General features: G+C 36.0%; 1 protein-coding gene across 3 annotated transcripts in view; it reads right to left on the bottom strand.

The window, feature by feature from the left end:
• The window catches only part of NEMF (nuclear export mediator factor), a 51,633-nt gene that overhangs the window by 31,561 nt on the left and 7,606 nt on the right, over positions 1-12,466 (bottom strand). For 2 of the 3 annotated variants that reach the window (XM_027569081.2, XM_027569082.2), the window contains exons 5-15: positions 10,099-10,247; positions 8,696-8,763; positions 8,097-8,183; positions 6,457-6,530; positions 5,260-5,330; positions 5,106-5,181; positions 4,660-4,722; positions 2,476-2,553; positions 2,124-2,332; positions 1,456-1,647; positions 1,109-1,172 (exon numbers count right to left, since the gene is read on the bottom strand). In XM_027569081.2, coding sequence (XP_027424882.2) covers positions 1,109-1,172; positions 1,456-1,647; positions 2,124-2,332; positions 2,476-2,553; positions 4,660-4,722; positions 5,106-5,181; positions 5,260-5,330; positions 6,457-6,530; positions 8,097-8,183; positions 8,696-8,763; positions 10,099-10,247 — 1,131 coding nt within the window. The remainder of the gene's footprint in view (positions 1-1,108; positions 1,173-1,455; positions 1,648-2,123; positions 2,333-2,475; positions 2,554-4,659; positions 4,723-5,105; positions 5,182-5,259; positions 5,331-6,456; positions 6,531-8,096; positions 8,184-8,695; positions 8,764-10,098; positions 10,248-12,466) is intronic. The other variant, XM_027569083.2, reaches the window with a different exon arrangement.

Raw genomic sequence — 12,466 nt, 5'->3', positions numbered from 1 at the left:
CCCTGAGAAGGCAGCATCAGTCACTGTTGCAGGAACAGCTAAGATCCCAGTGTAGCTGGAAAGAATGTTAACAAGAGGAGTGCAGGTGATTAGATGGTAGGGGAGCAATCATGTAGGGCCTTACAGGGCAAGAGAAGGGCTTTGAACTGTCTGGGTTTTGTGTGTTTTTTTTGTTGTTTTTAAAGATTTTATTTATTTATTTGACAGAGAGAGACACAGTGAGAGAGGGAACACAAGCAGGGGGAGTGGGAGAGGAAGAAGCAGGCCTCCTGCCGAGCAGGGAGCCTGATGCGGGACTCGATCCCAGGACCCTGGGATCATGACCTGAGCCGAAGGCAGACGCTTAACGACTAAGCCACCCAGGCGGCCCTTGGTTTTGTTTTAATTTATTTGAGAGAGAAAGAGTGGGCAAGGGGCGGGGGGAGATGCGGTGGGGAGCAGAAGGAGAGGGAGAAAGAAACCCAAGCAGACTCCAGGCTGAGCATGGAGCCCAACAGAGGGTTCGATTTCACGACCCTGAGAGCATGACCTGAACCAAAAACAAGAGTCCAACGTTTAATGGACTGCACCACCCAGGCGCCCCTAAACTGTCTTAAGATGGGAAGCAACTGGATTTTGAACAGAGAGAAATAACTTCATTTTTTGTTTTAAAAGATCACTATGGATGCTACATGAAGAACAGACTGAAGGGGGGAAAGGGTAGAAGAAGAGAGACCCAGGAAGAGGCTGTTACAGTCCATGTGAACAGAGATGATGAGGGCCTGGACTAATGAGTAGTGGCCAGATTCTGGTTACACCCTATAGGAAAAGCTACAAGGATATGCTCATGAGAGAATGGATACAGTTTATGAGCAAAGGGTCTAGGATGAGTCCAACGTTTTTAACCTAACTAAAGGGAAAAAAGAAGGCACTATTTACCAAGACAGGGAAGACTGGGAAGGAAACTCGGGGAAGAAATAAATACCGGAAATACACATATCTAAAGCAAAATTAAACCTGAAAGATATTTCTGAATTAGAAAACCACATTTAAACAGAAGAAATAATTAAGGCCATTAAGTTAAAGCAGAGAAAAACAATTAATGTTCACTCTAAGAGATATTAAGTACCTTTTCAGCAGCTTCAACAGTCTTTTGTGTTTTCTTAGCAGCATACCTCTTGTGATCATAGTATCTAGAAAAATATATTTCTCTTAAGTTTAAGTCAAATCTTTATTCTTCAGCTTTCTATTTGTTTTATCTTAGATTCTCAAATCATACAGAACAAGTTTTGTGCATTATGCAACTTTGTTTTATGTTTTCTATGAAAACAAAGTTGTATAATGCACAAAATGAGATTTAAGTGTTTTCACCCAAAAGCACATACATACATAATATACATATACATATATTATCCTTAATACCCTGATTTATTGCAGATATTTTACCTACAATTCATACTTAAATTTAACACTTACTTTTTGGCATTGGCATATGCTGACAAGCTGAGATCAACATCAACAAGTAATGGCCTATTTTTCTGAGGCTTCTGCAGCTGTTTATTCTTTTGCTTTTTTTTTTTTCCTTTTGGTGGTTCGGTTTCATTTTTTTCAACACTGATGTCACCATCAATATCGTCATCTTCCTCCTCTGATAACAAGTATGGATTTCTATTAAAAATATTCAATAGTATTTCACTAATGTCAATGACATCACTTTTTTTTTTCAATTTTTTTCCTCAACGACATAGACTGTTTACAATATTTAAATAGCTGCATTTTTGGGGGGCACCTGAGTGGCACAGTTGGTTAAGTGTCTAACTCTTGGTTTTGCCTCAGGCGTGATCTCAGGGTCATGAGATTGAGCCCCATGATGGGCTCCAAGCTCAGCGCGGAGGCTGCTTCAGTCTCTCTCCTCCTCCCCCCCACCCCAAGGGCACTCATGCACACGCTTGCACTCTCTCGCTCTCTAAATAAAATCTTTTAAAAAATTAAATAGCTGCATTATCTTAATGTAAATTGTTTTTTCCTGTATCTTTGAGGATAAATTTCCAAATAAAAGACAAAAAATTTTAAATGAATACAGTGAACAATTAAACAGCAAAATAAAAACAATTATGAACTGCTTAACTAAGAATCAAACTTACCTTAGTAGCATTGTAACATGATTTGTTTGTAGTTTTAATTCTTTAATTGCATTTGCAACAGGGTCTCCTTGAGCTTGGGCTTCTTTCACAATTAACCCGATTTCCGTCCAATCTATCTGGTTGGCTAAAGCACTTCGAACAACCTGAATGGCTCTGTCAACTATTTGTAGGTTCATTTCTATGAGCTCTCCTTTAAGTTTGTCTATTTCCTTAAGAAATAAACAAAAATGTTTACTATAATGCCAGTTAAAGTTACCATTTTTTCAGTTTTTATTTTAATTCCACTTAGTTAACACACAGTGTTACATTTAAAGTTACCATTTTTGAAATCTGAAAAAGCTAAACATAATACCTGAGCCTGTTGAAGAGCTTCTAATCGGTTTTCATGATCCTTTCGGACGTTATCTAATTTTTTCAATGCTTGTTTTTCCTTTTGTAGACAAAACAGATTTTTAAAAACTTAAATTTCTCATGCCTCTTACACCTTTTCTCTCTTACGTCCTGAAACTCACTATCCCACCTCCACTTCAGCCCCCTCAATGTTGTCACCTTGCTAGCTAAGGTTCCCATACTCCACCTCCCAGGTCTATCCTACCCCAAAGTGTTTCATGCTCTCAAACTACCTCTCCCAACTACCTACCTCCCATTCCCTATATAGGAAGGTATTTTGATTATAGGTTATATTGTATGTAATATGTGCCCCTAATGCCCTTGCATTATTCAAGAAGGCATAATTCAAGACATTGTCTTCTTATCACATAAAAGTAATGTTTTGGGGAAATGCATTCTTAACGAACATAAATGACCAAAACAGCTTTTTTTTTTTTTAAAGATTTTATTTATTTATTTGGCAGAGAGATACAAAGAGAGAACAAGTAGGCAGAGAGGCAGACAGAGGGAGAGGGAGAAGCAGGGTCCCCGCCGAGCAGGGAGCCCCATGCGGGGCTCGATACCAGGACCCCGGGATGATGACCTGAGCCAAAGGCAGCCGCTTAACCAACTGAGCCACCCAGGCGCCCCCCAAAACAGCTTCTTTTTATTTTATTGCTGCTTTTAATTTTCTCATCATCATTTCTACAAAGTACTCTTTTTTCTAAATTAATGCCACAAAGGCTCATGGTAGTTAATTTACCTTCTATAAAGCATTTTATCATATATCATTTACCTTTCAAGGTTACTGATTTGGAGCAAATTTTCTAACACTAGTAATAGTATCACTAATTAATGAATGTTTGAATGCTGGATGTAATGTTTAAAAAAATGTGAATTTTAAGAATGGTGGCTATAAATAAATAAAGTCTTAAGAAAAAAAATTTTTAGTAAAAGGGGACACCTGGGTGGCTCAGTTGGTTAAGTATCTGCCTTCAGCTCAGGTCATGATCTCAGGGTCCTGGGATCGAGTTCCACATTGGGCCCCTTCTCAGCAGGGAGTTTGCTTCTCCCTCTCCCTTTGCCCCTCCCCCTGCTTATGCTCTCATGCTCTCTCTCTGATAAATAAAATCTTAAAATTAAAAAAAAAAGAACAGTGACTATTAAAAGAACACAGTGATCACTAAAATAATTCATGGATATTCTGATGCTCATAAAAACATGCCATTCAATGTGCCCACGAAATATGTTTACTAGTTCAGGTGCTGCCACCATGTGGCAGTCACACTAATTCATTCAACCCACCTGCTTTGAAATTGTGCTAATTTTTTTTTTTTTTTTTAAGATTTTATTTATTTGACAGAGACACAGTGAGAGAGGGAACACAAGCAGGGGGAGTGGGAGAGGGAGAAGCAGGCTTCCCACTGGAGCAGGGAGCCTGACGTGGGGCTGGATCCCAGGACCCCAGGATCATGACCTGAGCCGAAGGCAGATGCTTAACGACTGAGCCACCCAGGTGCCCCTGTGCTGTTAATTTTTTATAACAGGGGGACGGTACAGGGATTCATATAATTCCAAATTTTTGCACACATATTTCAAGACTTTACTTATCAATATTTTTGAAAAATCAAATCAATTTCAAATCAAGAGCGTGGCTAATTTCTAAAGCTGTTCTGCAGCAATCCTCCAAAAACATGGTCAAATGTGCTGGGGAAACAGAGCATATTAAACTCTCCTGTGGAGTTGGAAAGCCCACTTAGAAAAAAACAGTTTAATGATAAACAAATACGATTATTTGTAGAGAAAGGACATTTCCCTCTCTTTTGGCCTATTTAAAAATTTCCTCGGAAGAGTATTTCCTTAATAGCAAAGTTTGAGAAGCTTTGGGTTGCTGTAGTAACACAAATTATACTAGGGAATAAATAACAAGCCTCACCTTCCCACTGTATTTTCCGTTTTGGAGAATATCTGACATACTGATGGAACAAATGAGGGAATGCCTTCCAACAATGAGACCTCCCCTGTACCTTTATCAATAAACTAAGGAATCAGGGCATTCCCATACTACTTCTGAAAGGCTGCCCATTCCTATTATAAAAGCATCATCCACACAAAAAACACACTAAGGCTAGCTGGTTTAATATAAATGTTTTCAGCAATACCATACCTGTTGTAAAGCTTTTAAATCTATTTTCTGACCTTCTATCTTGGAAAAAAATTCATCCACAGCCTTAGTAAAAAAAAAAAAAAAAAAGATAGTAACTAGTTTAAAAAAAAAAACATGGTCTCTACTTCAACTTACAAACATAGAATTTTAGAGTCCATTTTGTTTTACAACACTACTCAAAGAACTTGAACAGATTCCTAGTAAATGTATCATATAGCTAAACAGACAGAATCAAATTAAGTTAAAATCTTTGGTCCTTCATCTTGAAATAAAATGGCAACAAAAATTTCCAATAGTTTTTATTTGTGACTGCACTGATCTTTAATGCCCAGATTCAGTGACTGTAAACCAAAAATACTTTCAATTTATCAATCAAAGCAAGTTGGTATTAATTTAATAACTCATATCGTGCTAACTGGTCAAAAAAACAGAATTGGAAAACCCACCTTGTCAAATGATTCAAATTCTATATATGGACATTGTGAATGTTGAGAAAACAAGAAAGGATGAAATTCCTCATACCTGCAAAACATATTTATTATATCATTCAAGAACATTAATAAACATCGAAAGCAAAGTGACTCATGCCTACATGCTTACGTGAATATGTCTTCAGTTGGTTTATCGACTTCCAAACTTGGTTTTATTTCTCTTTTCTGAATGATGTACCCCTACAAAAATCCAGTATTAAAACTCTTTCTCTTCATAGTTAACAAAGATTTACTTTCCATTTCTGATATAAATTTTATTAACTTATAAAATTATTCCAGTTTTAAATAATCTGCATTTGTCTATTGATTGTACCAATTCTCAAATGATGTTTCTAGGCTAAGTATTATTAAATAATACTGTTTTTTTTCATATGGACAAGAAAAAAATAAGGAAGAAAATGAAAACTAGTGAATTAATAAAGTGGTGGGATTATACATGTGCACTATGCTTTTTTCTTTCCATTTTTAGATGTTCTGCAACTTAAAACAACCAAAAGTACTTTACTTCCAGAAGAAAAAAAATCTTAGATTCACTTTGTTGGTAGGAAATTTTAATTCATTTAAAAAACTGGGCAGGTATATTTGCACTGAATTTAGGTATAATTACTCAGAACTTTTTCTGAACCTGTTATAAAGTTATACTTCCAATAGGGAAGAAAAAGAAGGTATGAGATAATTCAGAGGATGTTTACCTATTAGAGTGATATAACGGAATGGGTAGAAATCAGAGAGGGAGACAAACTAGGAGAGAAGCTTAACTATGGGAAAGAAACTGAGGGTTGCTGGAGGGAAGGTGGGTGGGGGAATGAGGTAACCAGGTCATGGGCTTTAAGAAAGGCACGTGGTGTGATGAGCACTGGGTGTTATATACAACTGATGAATTACTGAACTCTACATCTGAAACTAATGATGTTCTGTATGTTGGTTAATTGAATTTAAATTTAAAAAAATTTTTTTAATATAAAAAATAGAGTGATGTAAATCAATTTTTTTAAAAGTGCTGGTAAATTAAAACATGCTTCTCTATCTAAAAATCAGTGTAAGAGGATATACTTTCAAATCCCTCAACTTTCCTGGTATAACAATAATGACCTCACCTAATACTTTCTATAAAAGAAACAGAAGAAAAATTATAAACCCAACAGCAATTTAAAAAAACAAAAAACCCTAGAATAAGCATATTATAGATGTTGAATTTCCAAATTACAACAAAAACTTAAATGTAGTGATCCTTAATGAACTTTAAATTCTGAAAATCTAAATAAATAAAACCACAACAATATACAATAAGTATATGTGGTGCTACCTTTCCACTGAAGTTGGATGTTGTTTTCATATAGTCTTCTGCTTGCTGCAGACAAACAAGTACTTTTTCAATATCTAACAGAATAAAAATGGAAAAAATCAAGTGTCAATTAATAACTATTAAACAACCATGTAGAAAACAGAAAAGTGCTGATGCAATAGTAAAAAATGTTCAAGAAAAGTAGATACAGTTATTTCATGTTTGTAATCAGTAGATGTAATTAAGAATATGTTTTGGCCAGTTTGTGATCCCAACAGCTTTTTACTGAATCATTTTTCCCCTCATGATGGTAAAGGAATTTTGTTCACATACTAAATTTCCATATATATTTGGGCCTGTTTCTGAATTCTTTATTTTGTATTTCTTCAAAAACTTCCTGTTAGGTTCTTAATATATCTATGAAAGGGTTATTCTCCATCATTACTATTATTTTCCAGTTTTCCTGAACATTTTCACATGCTTTTACTCCATAAGAGTATCAGATTTGAAACAAAACACTAGAGTTGCAAAAACAATACCACCTGTTGCCATTTTGATCAGGATTGCACTGAATTAGTATTTTAAATACGAAATCATTCATTAAAACATTTAACTTGTATTTTTAAACATAAAAACATTTACAGCATAAAAATTACTATCCCTAAAGCTTAAATTATATATAACCCCAAAATACAAACATGAAGAATGACTTTTTAAAAATTTTACATGAGAATCTGCAGATAAATTTGTCCAAAACCAAGTCTTCCATTTCCCTTATATTTCCTCTAATTTTTATTATCCTAATCTGGCAATTTAGTTAGGTTCCTTTAAGTAATTACAAAAGCCTAATTCATTTTATAGCTACATTACAGTTCTTACAGAATTAAAATGCACGAATAATTGCTATTTCTAAAAGCACTCCAACTTCCTAGTCAGAAGGTGAGTAATTCAACTCCTTCAAGCCTGTAACAGAGACTATCAAGTTTGGTAACCACTTCAAATATTTAGGGAGAGGAAGAGAGAATATTCTAAAGTTGAAAGGTAATAAGGTAGAGACTGAACTGTGAGTTACTAGGGATAAAGTGCCACATTAGAGGGGTGCCTGGGTGGCTCAATTAAGCATCCACCTTCAGCTCAGGTAATGATCCCGGGGTCCTGGGATCAAGCCTCTTGTCAGGCTCCCTGCTCAGCGGGGAGTCTGCTTCTTCCTCTCCTTCTGCAACCCCTGCCTCCAGCTTGTGCTCTCTCTCTCCTTCTGTCCCAAATAAATAAAATCTTTAAAAAGGAGAAAAGCGGGGAGCCTGGGTGGCTCAGTCAGTTAAGCATCTGCCCTAGGCTCAGGTCATGATCCCTGGGATTGAGCCCCGCATTGGGCTCCCTGCTCAGCGGGGAGCCTACTTCTCCCTCTGCTTCTCTTCCTATTCGTGCTTTCTCTCCCTCTCTCTCTCAAATAAATAAATACTTAAAAAGGAAAAAAAAAAAAGGTAAAAGTGCCACATCAGAGTAGGAAGCCAGGAATACCAAATGGATAGAACATTCAAAGGTTAAATGTTTTTAAGTTTACAGCTACCTGCTCATTTTTATTATTTTCCCAGAATTAATTTTCATAGTTTTTAAAAAAGGAAATGAAAATGGACAAATCTTGTAGCATGCAGGCATACCTTTGCTTTCAAATTTTTCATCCACTTTGACATTTCCAGAGAATCCATTTTCTATAAGACAGTGTTCAATGAGAGCTGGTCCATAGGCTATAAAAGCAGAGGGTATCATTTTTAATATTTTCCCATAAAATTTAACATTCAAAATATAATCCAAAATTTATACCCCAATATAAATATCTAAATAACAGTAGCCAGTGAAAATAACAATTTACTTATTTTGCTTAGATTTTATTATTTTAGTTTACTTATTTTTGAAATGTTATTAGAAATAACAATTCAAGTACTTATAAATATTTGAGACTATAAAACAATTGAAGTCAGTGCATAAGTTATAGAAATTTAATGGAATTGAGCCACATAAAAAGGACATAAATCAGGAATGAAAGATTGTTTTAACATCCAAAAACCTGTTAATGCAATACACCATGTTAACAGAGTAAATTTATAAAAAATCCAAACTTAAAAGTTTTATGTGTGCTATACACTTTCCAACTGGAAAGTTGCAGAGATAACTTTTTAATGCCTTCTAATTTCATAAGAGAATCCTGAAAACTACATTTTCTTACAAACATTTCACTGCCCTATTTAGGAGTACTCACGAAGTAATGGGTTAAGAACTCTCTTCAATAATTCACCCTTAGGTGCACTGGCTATTATTTCAGTCAATCTGTGAAAACAAAATTGACACACCTCTTAATATCTTATATTTACAGCAATATTCATATTCACAATACTTTCATACACATCAAATTGCCTGATTTATCACAGTACTCTAAAGTACAAGAGGAATTAGTTCACTTTGTAGGGAAGAAAATGGGTTGTAAAAATAATTTATCCAAGGGTAGTAGGTTCCTGAGCAGCAGACTGGGACCCAAAACCAAATTTCCTAAGAAAAATCAATACTTTCTCAACTAAGTCATATTGCTTATTGTCAATGTGCTCATACATGACAGGAAAGTGATGTTTTTATATAACAGGTAAATGTTTGTAGAACCTGGTGATATATCTTAATACCCGGAATGGCTTTAATAAGAACTCTTAACGATGCTGTGGGCCACTCTGGTCCCCAGATCAGCAGCATCAACATAACCTGAGAACTTGTTAGAAATGTAAATTCCTGGGGCGCCTGGGTGGCTCAGTTGGTTAAGTGACTGCCTTCGGGTCATGTCATAATCTCAGGGTCCTGGGATCGAGCCCCACATCAGGCTCCCTGCTCCGCGGGAAGCCTGCTTCTCCCTTTCCCACTCCCCCTGCTTGTGCTCCCTCTCTCGCTGTCTCTCTCTGTCAAATAAATACCTGGGATCGAGCCCCGCATCAGGCTCCCTGCTCAGCGGGAAGCCTGCTTCTCCCTCTCCCACTCCCCCTGCTTGTGTTCCTTCTCTCACTGTGTGTCTCTCTCTCAAATAAATAAATAAAATCTTAAAAAAAAAAAAAGAAATGTAAATTCCTGGGCCGATCCCAGATCCACTGAATCAGACACTAGAAGCAGGGGCAGCAATCTATGTTTTATTAAGTCCTCCAGGTGAATGTGATGCATGTTACACTTTCAGAACCTCTGCTATAGCTATTAGCCAGCAAAACCTTTCAGCCAGAAGAGCACTACATTTTCTTGCAAACATTTCATCATTATAATTTTATAATTACAATCAGCACCTTATCCCACAGTACTCCCTTCTCTTGGCCAAACCATTTCCATTTGCACTCTGCCTAAGATAGACATCTGCCTTCTCACAGAATAGCTAGTAAGTCCCCTCACTTTACCAAGAAATCATAAACATCTAAAGTAACACCAAACTTAGATTAAAAAGACATACACTTGCTACTTGCAAATGAAGCTTAATTGCTTATATGCACATTTATGTAGTTTGAGCAGTCCAAATTTAGTTATTGCATGCAAGTAAACAAAGTATTTTCTTATGTGACAGTTCATTCATATTCTGACCTTTGACCTATTTTACCTCCTAATACATTATGAAATGAGCTTATAAACAAAACATGTTACCTTTCCAAGGTAAGCAAAGGCTCAGCAGCTCTAGCATGATCGACTGGATAGCGTTCACGAACAGCAAATTTAACATCATCTGACTCATCAGTTCGAAATCTCAGGATATTCAAAATTAGGTACTCATAATCTGTAAGAACAATGTTCCCCTGTAATAGAATAAAATATAATTTACTGCTTTTCCCAAATCATTCTTGAAACTTCTTAAAAAGTGAGGAAAAAATTGCAGTCTCTTGAAAACTTAATCAAGCTACAGAAATGAAGTTACAAACAAAAGACATTTAAATCACATCTAAACACTGCTCTTTGCACTTGGACAGCACAGAATGTGAAATAAGATGAGCAAATAAAGGACCCCAAGTTTGAAACATAATGAAGGAATGTACAGCAACTTTAAACTCATTGTCTGATGGTTCTACAGAAATCACTAATGGAAGCACAATACAGTTATCCCCCAGTTTTCAAAACTGCTTTCTTATAAAAGACCTACATTAGTACCTGTTTTCACTAACTGAAAGAAATCTTCAAAGGATTTTCACTTTTATGAAAAAAAGGCAAAAAACAAAAAAAGCACTCAGTGTGTTTTGCAGTGATCTGTTACAGAGTCAGCACATACCTCAAGCAGTGAAAGGTGGCACTGCCAATTCCCTGGAACTACACTCAGCATCTCAGCAGCAAGCCATCATAGCTTTGAACTGTGAAAATCTGTACTTTATCTCTACTTATTTTGTGTGCCCATTAGTAAGATATGACCTAAAGTATCAGAAAAGCCTAAGAGAAGTTATTTTTTGCGTCTGGGAGTGCTCAAAAATTTTTCCATATAAATTGATGGCAACTGCTTCTTTGCTTTACACCATTTCAGCTTATAAAAGGTTTCATAAGAACGGCTCTACTTTTGGATAGCAGGGGAAACCTGTAGTCAATTAACACCCTGATGACCACCAGCTGAACTAACTGCTGCCCTTGCATGAGGCAGGTCTACAAATACTGTGGTTTATTAAGAACAATTCAGAACAGACATTTTAGAGCTAAGTGAAGAGCTATTTGTCTTTTGATAGCAATAGTTATGTGGAAAATGAACAAAGACAGTTATACTCTATCCGAGTAATTCCACACTTGTAATATAGCCTACTGTAATAACTCAATAAAACCAAAAGCTACATGCTTAAAGATATTCACTTAAGTTTATTTACAATAGAAAAAAAATGGCAACAACCTAAATGTATAAATTAGGGAAATTGCTGATTTATGATATATCAACATAAACTATTGAAAAGCTGTTAACTTATTAAGACTATGTCTTGAAAAAGTAGAATGTTTATAATCTTAAGTAAAAAATAGCAAGATACAAAAAAATTCTGTATTCTAGGAAGTAGAAAGCAAATATATGGGAAAATGAAAATATTAAAAAGACTTTTAAAAATATTGTTACATCTTTTCAATAAAAAAGAAGAGGGAAACTTTTTTTTTTTAAGACTTTATTTGAGGGAGAGACTGCACGGGAGTGTGAGAGAGAGAGGTAGAGAGAATCTGAAGCAGACTCTGCACTGAGCACAGCTGGACACAGGGCTCAATCCCACAACCTCGAGATCCTGACCTGAGCCAAAACTAAGAGTCGAGCGATTAACTGACTCAGTCACTCAAGCGAAGAAGGGGGAAAACTTAATGAAAATAAAACTGCCTAAAAAATACAGCCTTCCAAATTTATTATAGACAGTGAAGACAGGTGTTGTTACAGAATTAAAATAGATAATCACAAATGCCTTAGCAACTACTTATAAGTTGGTCACAGAAGATTGGAAAAGTAGCCCCAAACTCAGGTTGGGGAAGTGGCTTTAGTAGATGGGGCCACCATTCACCTTGATTAACCAGAAGTTACTAGGTGTTCAAAGAGTAATACCTACTCCTGAAAGTTCTGACTTCAAAGCATTCATGCATTTAACATAAAAGTTAACTGGAGAAGGAAAGCTGGGAGCTTGGAAAAATGTCCATATAGTGTCTGGTTCAGGAATATGTGACTTGAAAAACACCTGGCCATAGAGCCTGGCACACAGAAGTACTTAATAAATGTTTGTTGAATCAAAATGTGCAATTATCGAGAACATCTGGCAGATTCCAGTAAGGCAGTTACTTCCCTGGAAGTGTTTTTTCCTTAAATCAAGGTTTCCCAAACTCTTCCTTAATATGGTCCCCCCTCCATAAAAAAAGAACTCTGTGATCAAGTAAGTTGAAAATTCTAAGTAACAAATCCTTCTCTAGGGGATATACACATCACATTATATGGATAAAATACACAGAGCCTGTCTTTTAAGAAATAAAAAATGCAAGCAAGACAGTAAACATTTACAGGACTGAAACCTAGGAGAAG

The sequence above is a fragment of the Zalophus californianus genome, chromosome 6, assembly GCF_009762305.2.
Source record: "Zalophus californianus isolate mZalCal1 chromosome 6, mZalCal1.pri.v2, whole genome shotgun sequence".
Classification (NCBI taxonomy): domain Eukaryota; kingdom Metazoa; phylum Chordata; class Mammalia; order Carnivora; family Otariidae; genus Zalophus; species Zalophus californianus.
The sequence above is the reverse complement of the archived record's forward strand: the minus strand, read 5'-3'. Positions and strand labels throughout refer to the sequence as shown.